This window comes from Aptenodytes patagonicus, chromosome 26 (assembly GCF_965638725.1).
Source record: "Aptenodytes patagonicus chromosome 26, bAptPat1.pri.cur, whole genome shotgun sequence".
NCBI lineage: Eukaryota > Metazoa > Chordata > Aves > Sphenisciformes > Spheniscidae > Aptenodytes > Aptenodytes patagonicus.
In genome coordinates this window covers 2,589,816-2,608,162 of record NC_134974.1, presented here as the reverse complement: position 1 = coordinate 2,608,162, position 18,347 = coordinate 2,589,816, and the positions used below count along the sequence as shown (strand labels likewise).

At 63.6% G+C, this 18,347-nt stretch overlaps 4 protein-coding genes across 4 annotated transcripts in view; 2 read left to right on the top strand and 2 right to left on the bottom strand.

The window, feature by feature from the left end:
• LOC143171152 (putative PIP5K1A and PSMD4-like protein) overlaps positions 1-6,989 on the bottom strand; it is a 35,874-nt gene extending 28,885 nt beyond the window's left edge. The window contains 1 exon segment of the mRNA XM_076359929.1: positions 6,898-6,989. Within this exon segment, the coding sequence (XP_076216044.1) occupies positions 6,898-6,955 (58 nt within the window). The 5' untranslated portion in view covers positions 6,956-6,989.
• A 781-nt stretch (positions 6,990-7,770) lies between these two features.
• Positions 7,771-10,090, top strand: VPS72 (vacuolar protein sorting 72 homolog). Its single transcript, XM_076359780.1, has 6 exons — positions 7,771-7,897; positions 8,297-8,449; positions 8,612-8,723; positions 8,832-9,011; positions 9,127-9,268; positions 9,548-10,090. The coding sequence occupies exons 1-6, from the start codon at positions 7,781-7,783 to the stop codon at positions 9,939-9,941; spliced, it is 1,098 nt and encodes a 365-aa protein (XP_076215895.1). The 5' UTR covers positions 7,771-7,780; the 3' UTR covers positions 9,942-10,090.
• Positions 10,091-10,701: 611 nt separating this feature from the next.
• On the top strand, positions 10,702-15,924 carry TMOD4 (tropomodulin 4). The gene is made up of 10 exons (XM_076359945.1): positions 10,702-10,760; positions 11,449-11,592; positions 11,679-11,835; positions 12,438-12,560; positions 13,978-14,067; positions 14,316-14,446; positions 15,051-15,158; positions 15,341-15,484; positions 15,573-15,717; positions 15,819-15,924. The coding sequence occupies exons 2-10, from the start codon at positions 11,470-11,472 to the stop codon at positions 15,839-15,841; spliced, it is 1,044 nt and encodes a 347-aa protein (XP_076216060.1). The 5' UTR covers positions 10,702-10,760; positions 11,449-11,469; the 3' UTR covers positions 15,842-15,924.
• A 929-nt stretch (positions 15,925-16,853) lies between these two features.
• SCNM1 (sodium channel modifier 1) lies at positions 16,854-18,245 on the bottom strand (the record flags this gene model as incomplete). Its single annotated transcript, XM_076359944.1, is given in 7 exon segments — positions 16,854-17,065; positions 17,150-17,282; positions 17,401-17,546; positions 17,657-17,751; positions 17,831-17,928; positions 18,003-18,091; positions 18,175-18,245. Coding segments are annotated over 7 exon segments (732 nt in total), but the record flags the coding sequence as incomplete, so codon positions are not given.
• Between the last annotated feature and the right edge of the window lie 102 nt (positions 18,246-18,347).

Here is an 18,347-nt window from a genome sequence, read left to right as displayed (position 1 = left end):
CTTACGGAAAACTGCAGAAGTCCGGCCTGAACTAAGAGTCAAAGCCAACGCTCTTAATCACAGCAGCTGGGGATGGAAGAAAACCCATGAGATCACGCAGCCCGCCCCTGCCAGCGCAGAACGCGGCCCTCCAGAGGAAGATAAAACACTTACAAACACTTGATCTTGGCCAGAAGGCCAAACAGTGAGTAATAATTTTGAAATTCTCTGCATCAATAGATTTGTTCCGATAAATTATGTTAAGGACATTAAACCAATGGCATCAAAGCTGCCATAAGAGAGCTCACGAATTCAGTTTCTAGATAAAGAGCTCTTGCACGTTGTAGATTCCTGTTCGGGGTTATCTTTCCCACCACCCTTAGCAGCCGGCAGCTGATGTATGCATGACTGATTTTACTGCCCCGGATTAGCACATCTTCCTCCCTCTCCCCTTCACTTGTTTTACGAGCCTGTGGATGGAGGCGCAGGACGGGACACTCCTGAAAGTCACTGGATACCGCTGACGTGTCCACGCCGGCAAGTGGGTGACGCGTTGGGAAAAGGCCCAGGGAAAGACAGAGGAGACGCAATCTCTGTAACGTTATCTAGACACTTCTCGCTGCTTTGCAGAAACAGTAAACCCTTCCTCAATCTCTCTTCACCAGCAAACTGCCAAGTGCTTTGTGAGGAGGTCAGCGTACCTAGCCACGGAGAAATAAAGCAATTTTTTAATCCAAGAGGCCGGGGCAGAATTAAGAACAGGTTTCCACGCACAAGGTTACCAGCATTTTCTAAGTACCCAGAAGAGAGCTGAGGCCAGGCATGACATCTAGAAATCAGTAAAAAGAAAGAAAAACCCCAAAACAAGCAATTCCTCTGCCTTCTGCAGAGGTGAGCAGACGAGGTGCTCACCAGAGGTGAGAAGAGAACGTACCAAAGAGGATGGGGTTTGGGCTTCCACCTCCATCACTTGGAGGTCGGTGAGCACGGGTCTGTTCATGTCAGCAGACGAGCGCTGACCTCACTGAAACTCTGGATCCACCGTTTGGGGCTTATCCCAGCAATTCCAGGAAGAGACGTGCTTCACGGCAACTAATTGTTTGGGAGCTTCAATCCAAAACCAGCACAACTCACCAGGGCTGGGAAGAAACCCGTTTTCCTTCGTGTCTCGTCAGCACAACAGACCTTGACCAAAGATCAGTGGTCACAAGAGCACCAACAAACAAAACCCCGTCTACATGTGCACGGAAACACGAATACATCTTGACTGACGACGAGTTACTCTCTCCACTGAAAAACATTGGAAGTAAATAAAAAAAAACTTCTGAGTCAAATAAATGAGACTCAGATGCGTGATGTCTTCAGCAGCAGAGGATGGAGACAGCCCACGGACCAGTAGGCAGATGGTAGGACTAAAGGGTGGAAACTCTGAAGACAAAAAGGACAGTGAGCAAGAAGTTTCCAGCACCTGCTCCTGACTCCCGGCTGTATTTCTTCCCCCACCACCCCTCTCCTGAGCCCAGCCCTTTGGCCAGAGCCGTGCCCTCCTGCTCCCCCAGAAACGCCAGCTCCGAGGTAGAGCACGCGAACTCTTTGGCCCTTGTTATTGAGCTGCTTGGGAGTCAGAGAGCACCACGGACCGCAAAAATCACAATTAAAAGAAAATAAATCGGTGAGCAAGTTCAGCAAAACCACCTTCAGCTTCAGGGAAGAGGCTGGAAATGAGGCACGTATGAGCAAGGGCTAACACAGCCGGGCGAGACGCCGGCCGGCGAGTATTCCTGTTATTGCTTTTCCGTATGGTTCACAGCAAAACTATCTCAAGCTTCCCAGCAGAAGAGGGGGCAGACTAATTTTTGCTGAAGGCATTTTGGATAAGACCACTTTCTGGAATATTTGATGGCAACTCCTGCCCCTGTAACCTGCAGAAAAGCTATGGAGACCCTCCTTCCCTACAGCAGCATCTTCTGGCACATCGGCTTCGCACAAGGTTCTGCCATTTGAAAATTAATCCTACTGTTGGCCGAAGACCATCGATTTTACAGCTCTGCATTACTCCCGCTTTCCACCAAAGCACTTCGATGATTTAAATTTTAAGCCGATCCCCGCTCCCGGACAGCAACACCTATTCAAGAAGCACAAAGGCACGGGGTTTTCCAGAGTGTTGATGAATTTGAAGTCCAGCTTTATGGCTATCAGGAGCTACTTTGGGGATATGAATCCTAACGATAAAAGCTCCAAGCATTCCTCTTCCAGCCTGCTCTGCAAACATCACCAAGCGCTGGGAAGGGAGCGTGTCAACAGCCAGCTGAGCGATTACGGGACTTGCTCAAAACCAACCCCAGAGGGAGCTGGCGGCAGGGAAACCAGAATTAGCACCCTGCCTGCTGCACCACCTTCTTAATTTGGGGGAAGATAAACAATCCCTTCCCAGAAGAGTAAGATTTAGGTCAGATATAAGGTATGTTCCTGCCCTGGGAGCGCTCTGCTTTTTAAACAAGGCAGAGTCCGTGGGGATGCGGCGAGATAATACATTTAATCACCGCTATTACATAGTAATCAAGAAAGGGCAAGAAGAACTACAATGCCTCGTTTGGGGGAAAAGGAAGCCCCGATCCTGGAGAAGGAAGCTCTGGGTGAGCAGAGGGAAGCAGCGCAGGGGGCATTAATTCACCTCCGTCTCAAAAAAAAAAGGCTTTTCAACCCTGCAGGGCTAATGGGGGTGGCGGGGAAGAGAAAAACACCGAGCAGCCCCTTTCAACGATACACGGCGGAGACGGAGAGAGGGAGGAGCGGCTTTTACTTTCCAAAGGGAAATTCAGTTACAATTCAGGAAATAGTACTCCAGGTCATCAGTGCCCCCCCAAAACCGCACAATTCTCACTTGTTTTCTAGCTACCGCTTTGCCAGATGAGCTTCCCTCCGACAGACAAATCTGTCATTTATTTAGACGAGCTGGCTCCTACCTTTGTTCTTTCGACGGTAATCTTTTGTCTCCATCTTAAAGGAGCTTTGCCCCACGCCGGGGTGGGCATCACACACAAGCATGACTCCCACGGCACCAAAAGGGATGGCGAGAGTTTGGGCAACAGGACCCGGCTGACGATACCAACCCGCGACACCCCCAGAGATTTCACAGCTGATGGTTGGGAAGAAGAGAGATTTTTATAACGGAGACGGGACTTAGTCATTTGACAGTCCTATTTTAAGCTTGAGGATGATGAGCCATTCAGATGTTTCTATTTAATAAACTCATCTTCCCTCCTGCGCGCTCAGTCTCGGCTAGGTGGGATCAAGAAAGCTTTGTCCCTCTCGCAGGAATTGGGCGGGGGAGGGCGGCGAGTCTTTCTGGGTGTTTTACACCTACATTAAGGGCTCAGCAGTTCGGGACCCTGCTCTCGCTCGCTTCAGATGTGTCAGGATGATTTCCCTGTCCCCAGAAGTGACTGAGCCATTTTGAGAGCAATTCTTTTGTCTGTGGACTCCAGGGAGGGGCCTGAAGCCAGGGCGACAATGAACTCTCAACTCACTCGGACCCGTAACGATAAAGCAGACGCGGCACCCAAGGCACAAAGGACCAAACAACTGAAATCCCACATTAGCATTTTTTGGCAGATGCTGCTTCAAAGCAAAAGCAGCAAAATGAGAAAACCTCTTTGGGTGTTTCCCCAGAGAGTTAAATACACATTGAGGCAGGGAGAGGGGGAACTGCTGCCTGCCTGGCCCAGGAAGGGTTTCAAAATCATCTGCATCCTCTTTATCGACGCTGGATGATGCTAGCAATAGAGTAATAGCCCCCCGGGGCAAACTGCACCATGGGCCACTGGGGCGACCCTGCCCCAAAAAGCCGTGGCAGGGCTTGAGGTGGTTTAAGGTTTACCATGGAGCAAAGCAAAACCTCGTGTCCGAAACAACAACCGGCCTCCTTTTGTGCCCTGCCTTTCGCAGAGCTGTTCCTCTGGCATCTGGAAGGGTTGCAAGGTAAGCAAGGCACAGCTACGGCCGTCAGACATTCAAGCTGAAGCCGTGCATTGCCACGGTCCGGCCAAAATCAATCCTGCTGCCCTCCCACCCTCTGCCCAGGGCGAAAACAAAAGCCCCAGTTACGGCTCTGACCCGGTGTTTGCTCACGGGCTCGTTATTACACCGGGGAAGGAGCACTCGGCAAGGCAGGCGAATGCCTCCTCCTGGCAGGATGATAAACACAGGCACTGCAGACGTCTCGGGAGGGGGACAGCCACGGTGGGACCCCCGGCGCAGGCAGCTTCTCCGCAGCCACGTCACCCAACGCGCGGCGGCTGAGCCCTTCCAGCACCCATTTCGGGATCGCTCTCCTCACGTCACAGCTCTCATCATCTCCAGCTCTACCTGTCCTCTCCAGAAGCTGCAAAGTAACCAGGTCCTACCCAAAGCCCAAACACTGCCCGGGGCAGAGGGCAACCACACGGAGAGGCCCCGAGTCTCCCAGAGGTGGGGCTGAAATCCAGGGTTTAAAGCCTGTGCCATCAGGGATCAGCTGAGGTGAACATACGTCATGTATCGCACACGTCATGCGGCGGAGGCTCTGTCACAACCAGAATTCAAATCCTGTGGGAAACACGCGTTAGCCAACACCTCGCTAGCCGGAGAAACAAACAATGGCAATTATTCCACCAGGAAGGGAGAAGAGATTTACTTGTGTACTTGCATATTTTCTCTTTAAGTAATGCTCTCGAAACCCTTCAAGCTTTCTGAAGCCGGCTCCTCCTTCTCAGCTCAGAAGACAGGCAAGCATGGGAGAAGGTCAAGGTCTCAAAGCAACAGAAAAAGGGGTCTCGCCCCCGGCCGCTCAGCCCCGTGCTGAGGCACCGTGGCTGCTGCAGCCAATAAAGACCCAAAAGTGCTCTCTTTGTCCTCACAAAACTGGCTTTATCAGACCGACAGGTACGACTTTCCCCCGTGCCTGTTCACACGGTGAGCAAAGATAAAGCGGGTACATCGGAGGTCTGTCCTCAAAACTGCCCAAAGGACACAGCTAAGAAGCCAGAAAATCGAGCACATACAGACATCCCCACTAGACGATACTTCATCAACACCGCAGCAATAATTAAATGAGTCTCTCCTACGGTGGCGCACAGCAATCTGGCCCTAAATACTTCTAGAAGAGAAGCGGGGTAGCAAGCAGTGGGGCTTAAGGTACAAAACACCAACACTCCCAGAGCACCAAACGAAGTCGAGGTTCAGCCGCAGGTCTTCCCGTGGGTTTCTTCTTTCCTTGCTGTGAGTTGGGTGACAAGTGCTGTCACACTGACCAGGAAGCTTCCGCATACTGCATTATAATAAACAAAAAGTCTGGCCACTCTCTACCAGAGAAGCTCGGGAAGGGTGGCTGGATCTTGCCAAATGCAAATTTCAAGGCTTTGAGAAAGTAATTTTGGTTTCTAGCCACAAACTAGCATGAAGAAGCTGTTTTGGGGCCTGTGGAAAGGGGATTAGGGCTCTCAAATCCCCCAAGAACGCTGCCAGACCTGTGAAATGCTGGCAGGAGGCAGAGTCACAGGTTTAAGAACCAAAAGTGCCCTGTTTTATCGCAGACAAGGTCTCCACCCCTCGTAACCATCCCTCTGCGGCGATGAGGACGATGCCCAGTTCCAACCCTGCATATTTCTGGTTCAGCTCGCATTTTAAAATCAGCGGAGCAAGAGAAACTCTCAGCCGTCAGAGGACTTCAAGACCTTTCCCTTGACTCTTACCGGCTCTGGTTCTAGTCATCAAAGCAAATCTAACCAGAAGATGTTTACGTTCCCACGGTATCTTGCCTCCCACAGGTGCCAAATGGCTTTGACGAACTACCTTCGCCTTGCCCAACACCAGATGCAGCAGAGAAGAGGGTGCCTCGGCCGGGGAGATGCCATCCTCCCCCTTCCCCGACACGGTCCTGCCTAAAGGAAGGTATTTCAGCTCCCCCCACCCCTCTGCGCCCCAGCAGCCGAGTCCGTGGACCCGGGACCCGCTGCCACCCCCAAGGCAGGAGGCCTGACTCATGGCTCAGGCCCTAGAAATACAAGGGAACAGAGAGTCAAGTTTCCCCTGGCACCAACCCCTCCGCTCCCCCCACCCCATCGCAGCGCCCCTTCTAGCGTAACCCAGTCCCCCCTCCCCAAGGCCCTCTGCCCCCTCCAACCACCCTTTCGTAGGGGGGTTTCAAGCCCCCCGGGCCCCCATTCATGCCCGGAGGGTCCTCGCCACACACCCACAGCCTCCTCCCCAGGAAAAGGTCGGCCTTGCACCCGCCTCCCCCAGCGAAAGCTCAACCCCAGCCCACCCCACGGAGCCAGCTGGGCTCCGTGAAGCCCATCCCACTCGGGCCGAGGCCCATAACCCTCCAGCGCTCACTCCCACACGCCCTCCGGAGAGCTCAGCCTCGCCGTCGTTGTCCATCCGTCCGCCCCCACGCCCCGAGGCCTCCCCCACCCCCGGCTTCACCCCACAGCGCTGCCCCAGAGCACCGACCGACCTCCCACGCTCCCCCCCCGGCCCGCCCCGAGAGCCCCTCCTCGGCCCACGGCTTTGCCCATCCCCTCGCCCCACGCAGGGCCCGGCCCAGGCCCCGAGTCCCTTCCTGTACACACCCAGCCCCAGGCACCCCACGGCCCTACTCCCCCGCCATATCCCCTACACCCGCAAAGAGCCCTCCTCAGCCCCGCTCACCCCACGCCCCTCAAGCCCTCAGAGCCCCCCCTCAGCCCCACAGGGCCCCCCCCCAGCCTCCCCTCAGCACTACACGCACCCCCCAGAGCCCTCCTCTCAGCCCCACAGTGCCCCCCCTCGACCCCAGAGCCCCCGCAGAGCCCCCAGCCTCACACCCCCCGGCCCCCGCAGAGCCCCGCCCCCCCCGCACTCCCCGGCCCTCCGTCGGCGCCGGGCCCAGCCCCGTACCCGCCAGGCCGCCGCTGCTCCCGCTGCTGCCCCCCGACTCGGGCCCCGCCGACGCCATCTTGGAGCGCTCCCTCCTCCTGCGGCGGCCGCCGGCTCCCGCGCGGCGCCCGCGCCCCTCTCCGCTTGGCTCCGCCCCTCCTCGCTAAGCCCCGCCCCGCCGCTCCGGACCGCACCATCCGGCCGCGGGCGGGGCGGGGGGGGGGGGGGGGGAACACGCGGCGCCGGCCCGCAGAGCGCACGCGCAGGCCGGGCGTCTGCCCCCCCCCCCCCACACACACACACTTGGATTCGCCCCCGCGGACGCGACCACGCGGGGCGGGGGGGGAGAAACCCTCAGGGCGCATGGGCGGAGGGCGCTGAGGGCCGCGGCCGCGCAGCCCGCCGCGGTCACGTGACGGGCCAAGCGCGACCAAAACAAAGCCGGGGGGGCACGTGGCGCGCGGGACGTCACGGCAACGGTTGCCGTGACGTCACACGGTGACGTCATTTTCCGTATACCCTCCCCAGGGGCGCGACGTGGCCGTACCGAGGGAAGCAGGGCCCGGGGGCGGGCGGATAGGCATTGGTGGGGGTGCTCCCGTGACGTCACGCTCCCGTGACGTCACGCTGGTGCCTGGCCGGCCCCGCCTCTCTGCGGCGTCCCGCGTGGCTGAGGGCCCCGCGGTGACGCACGACCGGTTTGTCGTCGTCCCCCCCCCCCCCCCCCCGCCGCGGTACCCCGTAGCGGAGCCCCCATCGCCCATCGGAACCTGCAGTGTCCCCTCCGGCCCGCAGGGGGGCGCCCGCCGCCATCGGCCGCTCGGCGCTCGCTCTCCCCTGCCTGGCGGCGCGGCGGCGGGCCGGGCAGGACGCGCAGCGGAGCGCCGATCGCGGCGGCGGCGCGATGAGCCTGGCGGAGGGCCGCGCCCCGCGGCGCACGGCCGGTAACCGGCTCTCGGGGCTGCTGGAGGCCGAGGAGGAGGATGAGTTCTACCAGACCACCTACGGCGGCTTCACCGAGGTGCGGGGACGCCGGGGGGGCGCCCTGGAGCTGGGGGCACGGGGGGTCTCGGGGGCCCCGGGGCGAACGGGACCGAAGGTGTCCCGGTGCTGTGAGGGGCTCGGGGGCGGGGGTCTGGGGGGGTCCCGGGGGAGGGGTGGAGGGGGAGCCCCGGGTGGTGGGGGTCCCCGGGGGGGAGATGGGGAGCCCCGGGGGGGGGGGGGGCAGAGGGGGTGTCCCCCGGGGAGGGGGCTGCGGGGCAGCGGGAGGGGCCGGGGGAGGAGCAGTGGGAAGCCGCTGCCGGGGACAGGGGGTGTCCGGCCATTAGAGAAGCCGCCCCCCCGCCGTGGGAGCACCGGGGCTCAGGGCTGCGGCGTGGGGAGCCCTGGGGGGGGTGACGCAGCCCCTCTGTCCCTGCAGGAGTCGGGCGATGACGAGTACAGGGGCGACCAGTCGGACAGCGACGACGAGGTGGACTCGGACTTCGACATCGACGAGGGCGAGGAACCCGCCAGCGACCAGGACGAGAGCGAGCCCAAGCGCCGCCGCCGCGTCGTCACCAAGGCCTACCGGGTGCGGGCGGGCGGCCAGGGACCGGGCTGGGGGCTCCTGGGTCCCCTTCCCAGCACCGCGGGCAGGAGACAGGCTCCCCGTTAGGAAGAGCCGAGGTTTAAACGAGGCCAAAGCCGTGGCGAGTTTTTCTCCCTCCTCACGTCCTCTGCCCCAATCCCGTAGGAGCCCCTCAAGAGCCTTCGCCCCAAGAAGACGGACGTCCCCAGCGGCAGCTCCCAGAAGCCACGAGAGGTGAAATCCATCCCCTTGGAGCTCCAGGATGACGTGGGAGACAGTGAGTGTGCACGGGATGGGACGGGCTGCAAACGGGCCCGCTCCGGGAGAGCTCCCAGTGAGCCGGGCCAGCCGGTGCCTGCCGGTGAGCCCCGTCCTCCCGCCGCAGGCCGGAAGCACATGCGGCAGTCGACGACGGAGCACACGCGCCAAACCTTCCTGCGCATCCAGGAACGGCAGGTCCAGTCCAAGCGTAAGAAGGGCGGCCCCAACTACGACCGGCCTCTGACGCAGGAGGAGCTGCTGGAGGAGGCCAAGATCACGGAGGAGATCAACCTCCGCTCCCTGGGTGAGCCGGGCGCCACGCCAAGGGGCGCAGGGACCCCCGAAATGGCGCAGGGATGGAGGGTGAGGGTGTCGGTGAGGCACTGAGCCTCCCCCTCGGTTTGTCCCTGCTTTCCCAGAGAACTACGAGCGCCTGGAAGCCGACAAGAAGAAGCAGGTCCAGAAGAAGCGGAAGTGCGTGGGGCCAGTTATCCGGTACTGGTCCGTCACCATGCCCCTTGTCCCGGAGCCGGGCAAGGAGGAGAACGTGGACGTGGAGGGGTAGGTTGGGGTCACCTTGACATGGCCCCAGTGGGTTTTTCCCCCCCCACCGCACCCAGCCGGACCCCGGCTCCCGCTCCTGATCCCTCCCCCCAGGCTCTGTTCCATCGTGGTGAGGGAGAAGCGGGTTTTGGGCAGCACCTTGGAGCCCCCCAGGCCACGCGCTCCAGTCCTGGGGGGTGGCTCGAGCAGATTTGGCAGCTCTACCCACCATGGGAGCTCCCCTGGCGTTTCCCCCCGCCCCAGGGGTCTCCTGGGTGCTGATTGTGGCTCTTCCAGGTTGGACCAAGACCCGCAGCAGGCTGAAGCAGCTCCAGCCCCGGCTCCGGCTTCTGCCGGGAAGTGTTCCCGCACCTTCATCTCCTTCAGCGACGACGAAACCTTCGAGCGCTTCTTCCCCAAAGCGAAACCGCCGCGGCTGCCGGTGCGGGAGATCTGCCCCGTCACCCACAAACCGGCCGTTTACCGCGACCCCATCACCGACATCCCCTACTCCAACATACGCGCCTTCAAAATCATCCGGGAAGCCTACAAGAAATACATCACAGCGCACGGGCTGCCCAGCGCCGCCGCCTCCGCCGCCCTGGGGGCTGCCGCTCCCCCCGGCCCCGACCCCAACGTCCGCCCCACCCGCCAGAAGATCATCATCAAGCAGAGTGTCCCCACGACCTGAGCGCCGAGGGTCCACGGGGGGCTTGTGGCTGCTGCGGGTCGAGGCCTCTCCTCGCGCCGACTCCCGTGGGCGACGGTTCGTTGCTCTATTTATCTCCTTCCTACCTTTTTTTATATTAAAAAAAAAGAAATAAATCCGAGTAGCCTGCGTACAACAAGGGTGCGGACTCTCATTTCCATTCAACACGCAGCGCCCGCAACACCAGGAGACCCTACAGTAAATGCAGGGTGCGTACGACCCCTTGTTTTCCAAGAGACCCTACAATAAACAAGCAGTTTGTTCCGAGTGCTGCTGCTCCCAGTGCAGCGCTGCCACGGGAGCCCTGATGACGGCAGCCCCATGCACTCCCCCCCAAATGTGATTTTGGGGGCTGGGGGGGCACATGGGAGCCAAGTCACCCAGACAATTTCAGAGTGAAGGGGCATAAAATGTCCCCGTGGGGGTGTCAGGGGGATTCAGGGGTCTCCGAGGGGCTGCAGGGCCCCGGGCACAAGGTTCAGCCTCTCCCTGTGGCCTCTCCCCCCCCCCCCAGCCTCCCCATTCCCCCCTGGCCAGGGCACCCCAAAAGGTAACAGGGAGCCACCGGGTCACGAGGGGCCCCCCCATCGCTCAGGGGTGCCCCCGCCATGCCGGGTCGCTGGGGTGGAGCCGGCATGGGGCTGGCAGGGCTCGATAACGCCCGGGGATATGTGATCTCGCCCCTCCCCGCTGCCGGCTCGCAGAATAAAACGCTGATCTCATGCCCTGCGCGGCCGGAGCCCTTGGCTCAGCACCGGGGCTCGCACCCAGGCAGGCTCCGCCGCTCCGGCCAGCGGCCAGGTAGGGCCCTGGGGTGGGGGTCCTCGGGGTGGGGGTCCCCGGGGTGTGGGGGGGGCACGTCACCCCCAGGGAGACGGGCTCAGGGGTCCCTGGGTCTGTCGGGGATCCCCACTCCGAGTGATCCCCCACCCCGCAGCCCCCCGGCTCTCGCCCGTGGGTGCCCGGTCCCTCCCAGGGGCGCTGGGTGCGTGTGTGTGCGTGTCCCCCCAGCCCTGGGTACCCAGGCGTCGGGGGGGGAAAATCTCAACCCGATTCCTCGGGGGGGACCCAACCCCGGTGTCGGGGGACTCATGTCCTCAGCATTTAGCCCTGCTGCCCCCCCCAGGGAGGTGGGGACCCGTGTTGGGGGGCAAAGGGACACTGTGGGGAGGGGGGGGGCTGGGGCTGCTGAACCGGGACCTGTCCCCCAGGGTGGGTCCTGGCCCTGGGGAGCACCTCGGAGACATGACTCAGTTTCCCCAAGAGCTTCTCAACCACACCACCCCGGACCCCCCACCCTGGGGTGCCCCACGGCCCCCCCAGCCTGGTGGGAACCCAATACCACCCCGTGGCACGAAGGGGCCCTGCAGGCCGTGGCATGGGGGGGGGGGTCACTGTGGCGTGAGGGGTCCCCTCATGGTGCGGGGCATCCCCCCCACCCCGGGGAGCCTCCCACCGGCTGCTCAGCCCCCCTGTCGTCCCCCCCCAGGCCACCCCCCGGCCCCCCACCATGACGTCCTACCGGCAGGAGCTGGAGAAGTACCGGGACATTGACGAGGACAAGATCCTGCAGGAACTGTCGGCCGAGGAGCTGGCACAGCTGGACACGGAGCTGCTGGAGATGGACCCCGAGGTGGGTCCTGGTGCGGGGGGGTGGCGAGCAGGATGGGCGCCACCCAGCTGCCAGGGTCCCCCAGGGGTGACACGGTGGGTCCCCAGAACATGCTGCTGCCGGTGGGGCTGCGGCAGCGGGACCAGACGCAGAAGAGCCCGACGGGGCCGCTGGATCGGGAGGCCCTGCTGCAGCACCTGGAGAAGCAGGCGCTGGAGGCCGGCGAGCGCGATGACCTGGTGCCCTTCACCGGCGAGAAGAAAGGTGCGGGGACCCGGGGGGGGACATGGCGGGGACCGTGGCAGGGACCAGGGGGGACGGGGCCCTGCAGCGCTGGGTATATTTAGCTCGGCAGAACGGTCCTCGCCAGAGGCTCGGGTGTCCTGGGCGAGCTGGGTCCCCGCCAGCCCCGGGCACGGCCACCCCCTGGCAATGTCATCCCCCACATGGCCACCCCCTGCAATGTCACCCCCAGCAATGCCACCCCCAGTACAGCCACCTCTGGCAATGCCACCCCTGGCACGGCCACCCCGCGGCAATGCCACCTCCAGTTCAGCCATCCCCTGGCAATGTCCGTCCCCCCCCAGCATGGCCACCCCCCAGCACGGCCACCCCCTGGCAACATCACCCCCCCCAGTACGGTCACACAAACCCCCCCAGACTGTCACCCGCTGGCAATGCCACCCCCCAGACTCCCACCCCCGGCAGCGTCACCCCCAGGCACGGCCACCCTTATGCCAGGTCGCCCTCCGGCAGCGGCCACATCCCCACGTGCTTCTGCCAGCCCCAACCCCGGGGCCACCGTGTCCGGTGTCACCCGGCTGGTGCGAGGCCAGGCAGGGTGCGACCCGTGTGCCCGCACCCAGGGAAGCCCTTCGTGCCCAAGAACCCGACGCGGGAGATCCCGCGGGAGGAGCAGATCACGCTGGAGCCCGAGCTGGAGGAGGCGCTGGCCAACGCCACCGAGGCCGAGATGTGCGACATCGCCGGTGGGTCTCGCACGGGGCTGCGCCTCGCACCGCAGCCTCGCACGGGGCTGCCACATTGCACCACAACTTTGCACAGGGCTGCCGCATCGCACCTCAGCCTCGCACGGGGCTGCCACATCACACCACAGCCCCACACGGGGAAACCACGTTGCACCGCAGCCTCACGCAGGGCAGCCACGTCGCACCACAGCCTTGCACGGGGCTGCTGCATCGCACCGCAGCCTCACACAGGGCTGCCTTGTTGCACCACAGCCTTGCACGGGGCTGCCACATCACACCACAGCCTTGCACGAGGCTGCCACATCACACCACAGTCTTGCACGAGGCTGCCACATCACACCACAGTCTTGCACAGGCCTGCCATGTTGCACCGCAGCCTCGCATGGGGCTGCTGCATCACACCGCAGCCTTGCAAGGGGCAGCCATGTCGCACCGCAGCCTTGCATGGGGCTGCTGCATCGCACCGCAGCCTCACACGGAGCTGCCTTGTTGCACCACAGCCTCACACGGGGCAGCCATGTCACACCACAGCCTCACACGGGGCAGCCATGTCGCACCGCAGCCTCACACGGGGCAGCCATGTCGCACCGCAGCCTCACACGGGGCAGCCACGTTGTACCGCAGCCTCACACGGGGCAGCCATGTCACACCACAGCCTCACACGGGGCAGCCATGTCGCACCGCAGCCTCACACGGGGCAGCCATGTCGCACCGCAGCCTCACACGGGGCAGCCACGTTGTACCGCAGCCTCACACGGGGCAGCCATGTTGCACCGCAGCCTCACACGGGGCAGCTGTGTTGCACCAGAACCTTGCATGGGGCTGCCGCCTTGCACCGCAGCCTCGCACGAGGCTGCCACATCACACCAGAGTCTTGCACGGGGCTGCCATGTCACAGCGCAGCCTTGTGCGGAGCTGCTGCGTCGCACAACAACCTTGCACGGGGCTGCCGTGTTGCACCGCAGCCTTGCACAAGGCTGCCCCGTTACACCACAACTTCGCATGGGGGTGGCGTGTCCCACAGCAGCTTCACATGGGGGCAACACATTGCTCCGCAGCGTTGCACGGGGGGGAAGCGTGTTGCACGGGGACAGCGTATTACACAAGGATAAGTGTCGCATGGGGGGAAACGTTGCACGGGACCAACGTGTTGCACGCCTGCCCCGGCCCCACGTCACCCCCGTGCTCCCCGCTGCCAGGCGTGTGCCGGACCCCCCTCCGTCCCCTCTGGGTCTCCGCCAGGACCCGGCTAAAAGCAGCGCCATGCCCCCGTGCTCGGCTTTCACCGCTGGCCCCCAGCCCAGCGGCTCCCCATGGCTTCCCCGGGCAGGGCTGGGGGGGCTACGGCCACCCCTGGGGGGACACGAGGGGACCGGGGGGGTCCTGGGGTACTCTCTGATCCCCCCCGGTCCCGCAGCCATCCTGGGCATGTACACGCTGATGAGCAACAAGCAGTACTACGACGCGATCTGCAGCGGGACCATCTCCAACACGGAGGGCATCAACAGTGAGTGCCTTGGGGACACGGGGACAAGCCACCCCAGGACAGGGGACACAGGGACAAGCTCCCCTGGGACAGGGGGACACGGAGTCCATGGGGCTGTTCGGGGCGGGGGGGGGGGGGGATTTGGGGACCAGAACCCCTCTGGGACTCCCCATGGTGACCCCATGCACGCATGCAAACACACGTGTCCCCATGAGACCGTATCCCCGTGCACGGTCACACATGTCCCTGCACACACGCGTGTGCCCCAGGCGTGGTGAAGCCCGACACATACAAGCCGGTGCCGGATGAGCCCCCGAATCCCACCAACGTGGAGGAGACGCTGCGGCAGATCCAGGCCAACGACGGGGCTCTGGAGGACGTCAACCTCAACAACATCAAGGTGAGGGACCCGGTGGCGGTGTCCCCAGGGTGTCCCCAAGGTGCTAGTCCCGGTCCTGGGGTGCCAATCCCCATCCTGGGGTGTCCCTGTGGGGCTGGTCCCTATCCCAGGGTGTCTCCAGGGCACCCCCAGGTACTGGTCGCCATGCTGGGGCATCACTGTGGCCCCCACAGCGTCCCCAGGGTGTCCCTGGGTGCTGCTCCCTGCCCAGGATGGTGCCAGGGTGATGGGTCCTACCCTGGGGTGTCCCCATGAGGCTTGGTCACCCTGTCCCAAGGTGCTGCTCGCTGTCCCGGGGTGTCCCTGCAGGGTTGTCCCTGTCTTGGGGCATCCCTGGGGTGTCTGTCCCCATCCTGGAGTGGCTCCAGGGCACCCCAGGGTGCTGGTCCTCACCCAGGGGCATCCGTGTCCCCGTGGTGACATCCCACATCCCTTCAGTGCCATTTACATCCCTCGTGTGACATCCAGCACCCTCTCGGGGATGCCCCTGTGCCCTTGGAGACATCTCCACCCCCTTGACGCCACTTGCAGCCCCTTGGTGACACCCACATCCCCTCGGGGATGTCCCCATCCCCTTGGTGACATCCATGTCCCCCTGCCGCAGGACATTCCCATCTCCACGCTGAAGGCCATCTGCGAGGCCATGAAAACCAACACTCACGTCAAGAAGCTCAGCCTGGTGGCCACCCGCAGCAACGACCCCGTGGCCAGCGTGAGTCCCAGCCCCGTGTCCCCAGACAGGGAGGGGACACGGTCCCCTGCCCCCAGCTCCATCCTGGGCACCAGCAAGCCCAGGTGACGGTGGCTTTTCCACCGTCACCTGGGGCATCGGTGGCCCAGGACATGCCAGAGGCGGGGTGACACCCCGAGGTGACACCCTGAGGTGACACGCAGGCCGTGGCCGAGATGCTGATGGAGAACAAGACCCTGCAGAGCCTCAACATCGAATCCAACTTCATCACCAGCACCGGCATGATGAGCATCATCAAGGCCATGTACCACAACGCCACCCTGAGCGAGCTCAAGGTGGACAACCAGGTAGGGACGGGCACCCGTGGGTGGCCCGGGGAGGGGACATGGGTGTCCCCGACTTCCCGCTGTGCCTGGTTTCACCCCGGCCCCACAGTGCCAGCGGCTGGGCGACACGGTGGAGATGGAGATGGCCACCATGCTGGAGCAGTGCCCTTCCGTTGTGCGCTTCGGCTACCACTTCACGCAGCAAGGCCCCCGCGCCCGTGCCGCCATCGCCATCACCAACAACAACGAGCTCCGTGAGTGTCCCCTGCGTCCCCTCCCGGGGCAGGAATCGGGGGGGGGGGGAGGGGGGGGGGCCAACCCTGACCCCCCTCCCCCCCCTTTCCCCTGCCCCCAGGTCGCAAGCAGAAGAAAACCTAACAGCCCCCCCACGGCACGAACGAGCTCCGGCTCCTGCTCCCGCTCCCCGGGGCCGCTGTAAATAAAGACAATGGAGAGACGCGGCTTTGGGATCCGCTCGGATGCGTCCCGGGGCAGGATTTGCATGCGGGGGCCAGAATTGGGATCATAGGGATGGGCCGAGGGAGGGTAACGCCGCCGGGGAGGCAGCGGGGGCACACCACCTCCTCCCGTCTTGCGGGGCTCGCGGCCCCCCGTTAGCCTCCGACTGTTAATCCATGGGGGCCGAGCCGGACGCCTGGATCCCCTCGGGGAGCAGCGGGGCCATGGGGTTGGGGTATTTATACCCGGGGGATTGGGTTACGGCACCAGGAGGGGTGGGGGGAGCAGGGTAACCCCCCCCCGGTGGGCAGCCGGGTGCCCCCGTGGCACAGAGCTGGGCACCCAGGGCCCGCGGGGGTCAGCACCCCCAAGCCCGGTGAGGCAGGTGGGGGGGATGCAGGGCCTATTTATAGGTCCCACCACCTATTTATAGGCACGAGCCAATTTACCACGGTAAATCCCGGTGCCCAGAGAGACCCTTGGGTGGGTGGTGGGTGCTGTCCCAGGGGCGTGGATGCTGGCTCAGGGTGCAGCCCCGTAAACAACAGTCCCACGGGTGCCCCCCAACGTGGGAGCACCCGCAGGCACCCAAAGGCTGGCAGGAAAAGGAGGGGGGGGAACTGAGGCAGAGGGAGGGCGGCATGGCCGAGCGCCTTCCGAAGCACTGGGACAGCTGCCGGGGCTGGGGAGGAGGGGGGGGAACCCGGCGCCACCACCCCGAAAGGCCACGACCCGCAGGCAGCTGCCAGCGCGCGAGAAAATGAGCGTGACTTGGGCCAGGGACAGGAGGGGACGGGCAGAAACCCACATCGAGGTTGGCAGGGCTCGCAGGGCTCTGGCCGGGGTGGGGACACCCCAAAAAGGCACCAGGTTGAGCATCCCGGGGTGGCAAAACACTGGGACCCCCAATATCACCCCTCCCCGGGGCCTGCCCCAACGGCTCAGACACCTCCGTCCTCTCCAGCTGCCTCTATTAACGGCGGGGCCTGGGGACAGCCTGAGGGGGACCGTCCCCGCGGGGACCGGTGGGGCAGAGGGGGGCCTCAGGCCGGCAGCAGAGCGGGCGGCTCGTCCTCGTCAGAGTCGAATTCGGCATTCTCGTCCTTCACCCACTTGCCAGAGCGGTCCTGGATCCAGCCGGCGCTGGGGACGGACGGACAGACAGATGGAGGGAGTGAGAGGCGTTCTCGTTATGGGGTTCCCCGTGCCAGCGGGGCCAAGACTCACCTCCGCAGCTGCAGGTATCGCTCCAGGGCCTGGCGTCTCTCGGGGCTGAGGGCTTCGGGCTGGCTCAGGGCCGACGATGAGGCTTTTCCTTTGCCGCCTCGCTGCGTCCGAGCCGGAGCCACCTTCGGTGCATCTGGGAGGGCAGAGAGGGGCTGGCGGGACGCACAGAAACGGGAGAGGCCCGGCTGAGAGCCTGGGCGCCCTGCCCCGCCAGTGCCGGCACAGCCCCGGAGCAGCCGACCGGCTCTTACCCGCTTGCCTGCCGCAGTGCCCCGGCAGCAGGGCTGCAGGGCTGGCGTCCACGGCTTCTCCGTCCTTCTGTGACGGCTCCGGAGGCGTCACAGCGGCACTCGGCCCCATCTGGGTCACACCAGCTCGCGAGCTGCTTCCCTCCGCCCTGCGACGGGAAAAGGAGTCAGGGCCTTGTGCCACAAATGCCCGACGGTGGTGAGGCCACTTCCCCTTCTGGGAAGCCCCGTCCTCCAGCAGCAAAACCAAAGGTCTTACCCCGTCCTCCGGCAGCAGCTGCTGTAGGGAGCGGCTTTCAGCAGAGCGCTCCGGGCGATCCTCCTCGTCTGCGCCAGAAGAGGGGCCGGGGAGCCCTGGGGAGAGGGGACAGAGCTCGGGGGGGGGGCCCAGCCAGGGAGTCCGGCAGGGTGAGGAAGGGGCGTCCGCACCAACCTGCACGCGTGCCTCTTCTGCCTGCACCTCCTCCACGTGGCGCCGCTTCTGGGCCGCGTCCTGGAGCGAGCGCTTCCTGCCGTAGAAGCGCTGCAGGCCTGGAAGAGAGAGAAGGGGACGGGGGGACACGCTCGCTCGGCACATCCCACCCCCCCGCCGGCCCCCCACTTACTGCCCGTGTGCTTCTTGCCGGCCCTGTGGACTGTCAGCACATCCAGCGTGTCGAAGACGGGGCGGTGGGCGCACACCGTGCAGGCGTACCTATGCCAAGGGGGGGGGAAAGCTGCCGTCAGGACCCCGCAAGCGGCCGGAGGTGGGGGGCTGCCCTCGGGGGTCTCACTCACCTCCCGCTCCTCAGCAGCAATGCCTCGTCCTCGGGGATGTAGTTGGCCAACAGGTCTGCAACGCGTCTTTTCTGGGAGAGACCAAGGGGGCCGGGTGAGCGCTTGTCCCCCCCGACGCCTGCTGCCGGAGGGGGGGGAGTGTCTGCCCCCAGTTCGCCCCGTGGGGAACCAGC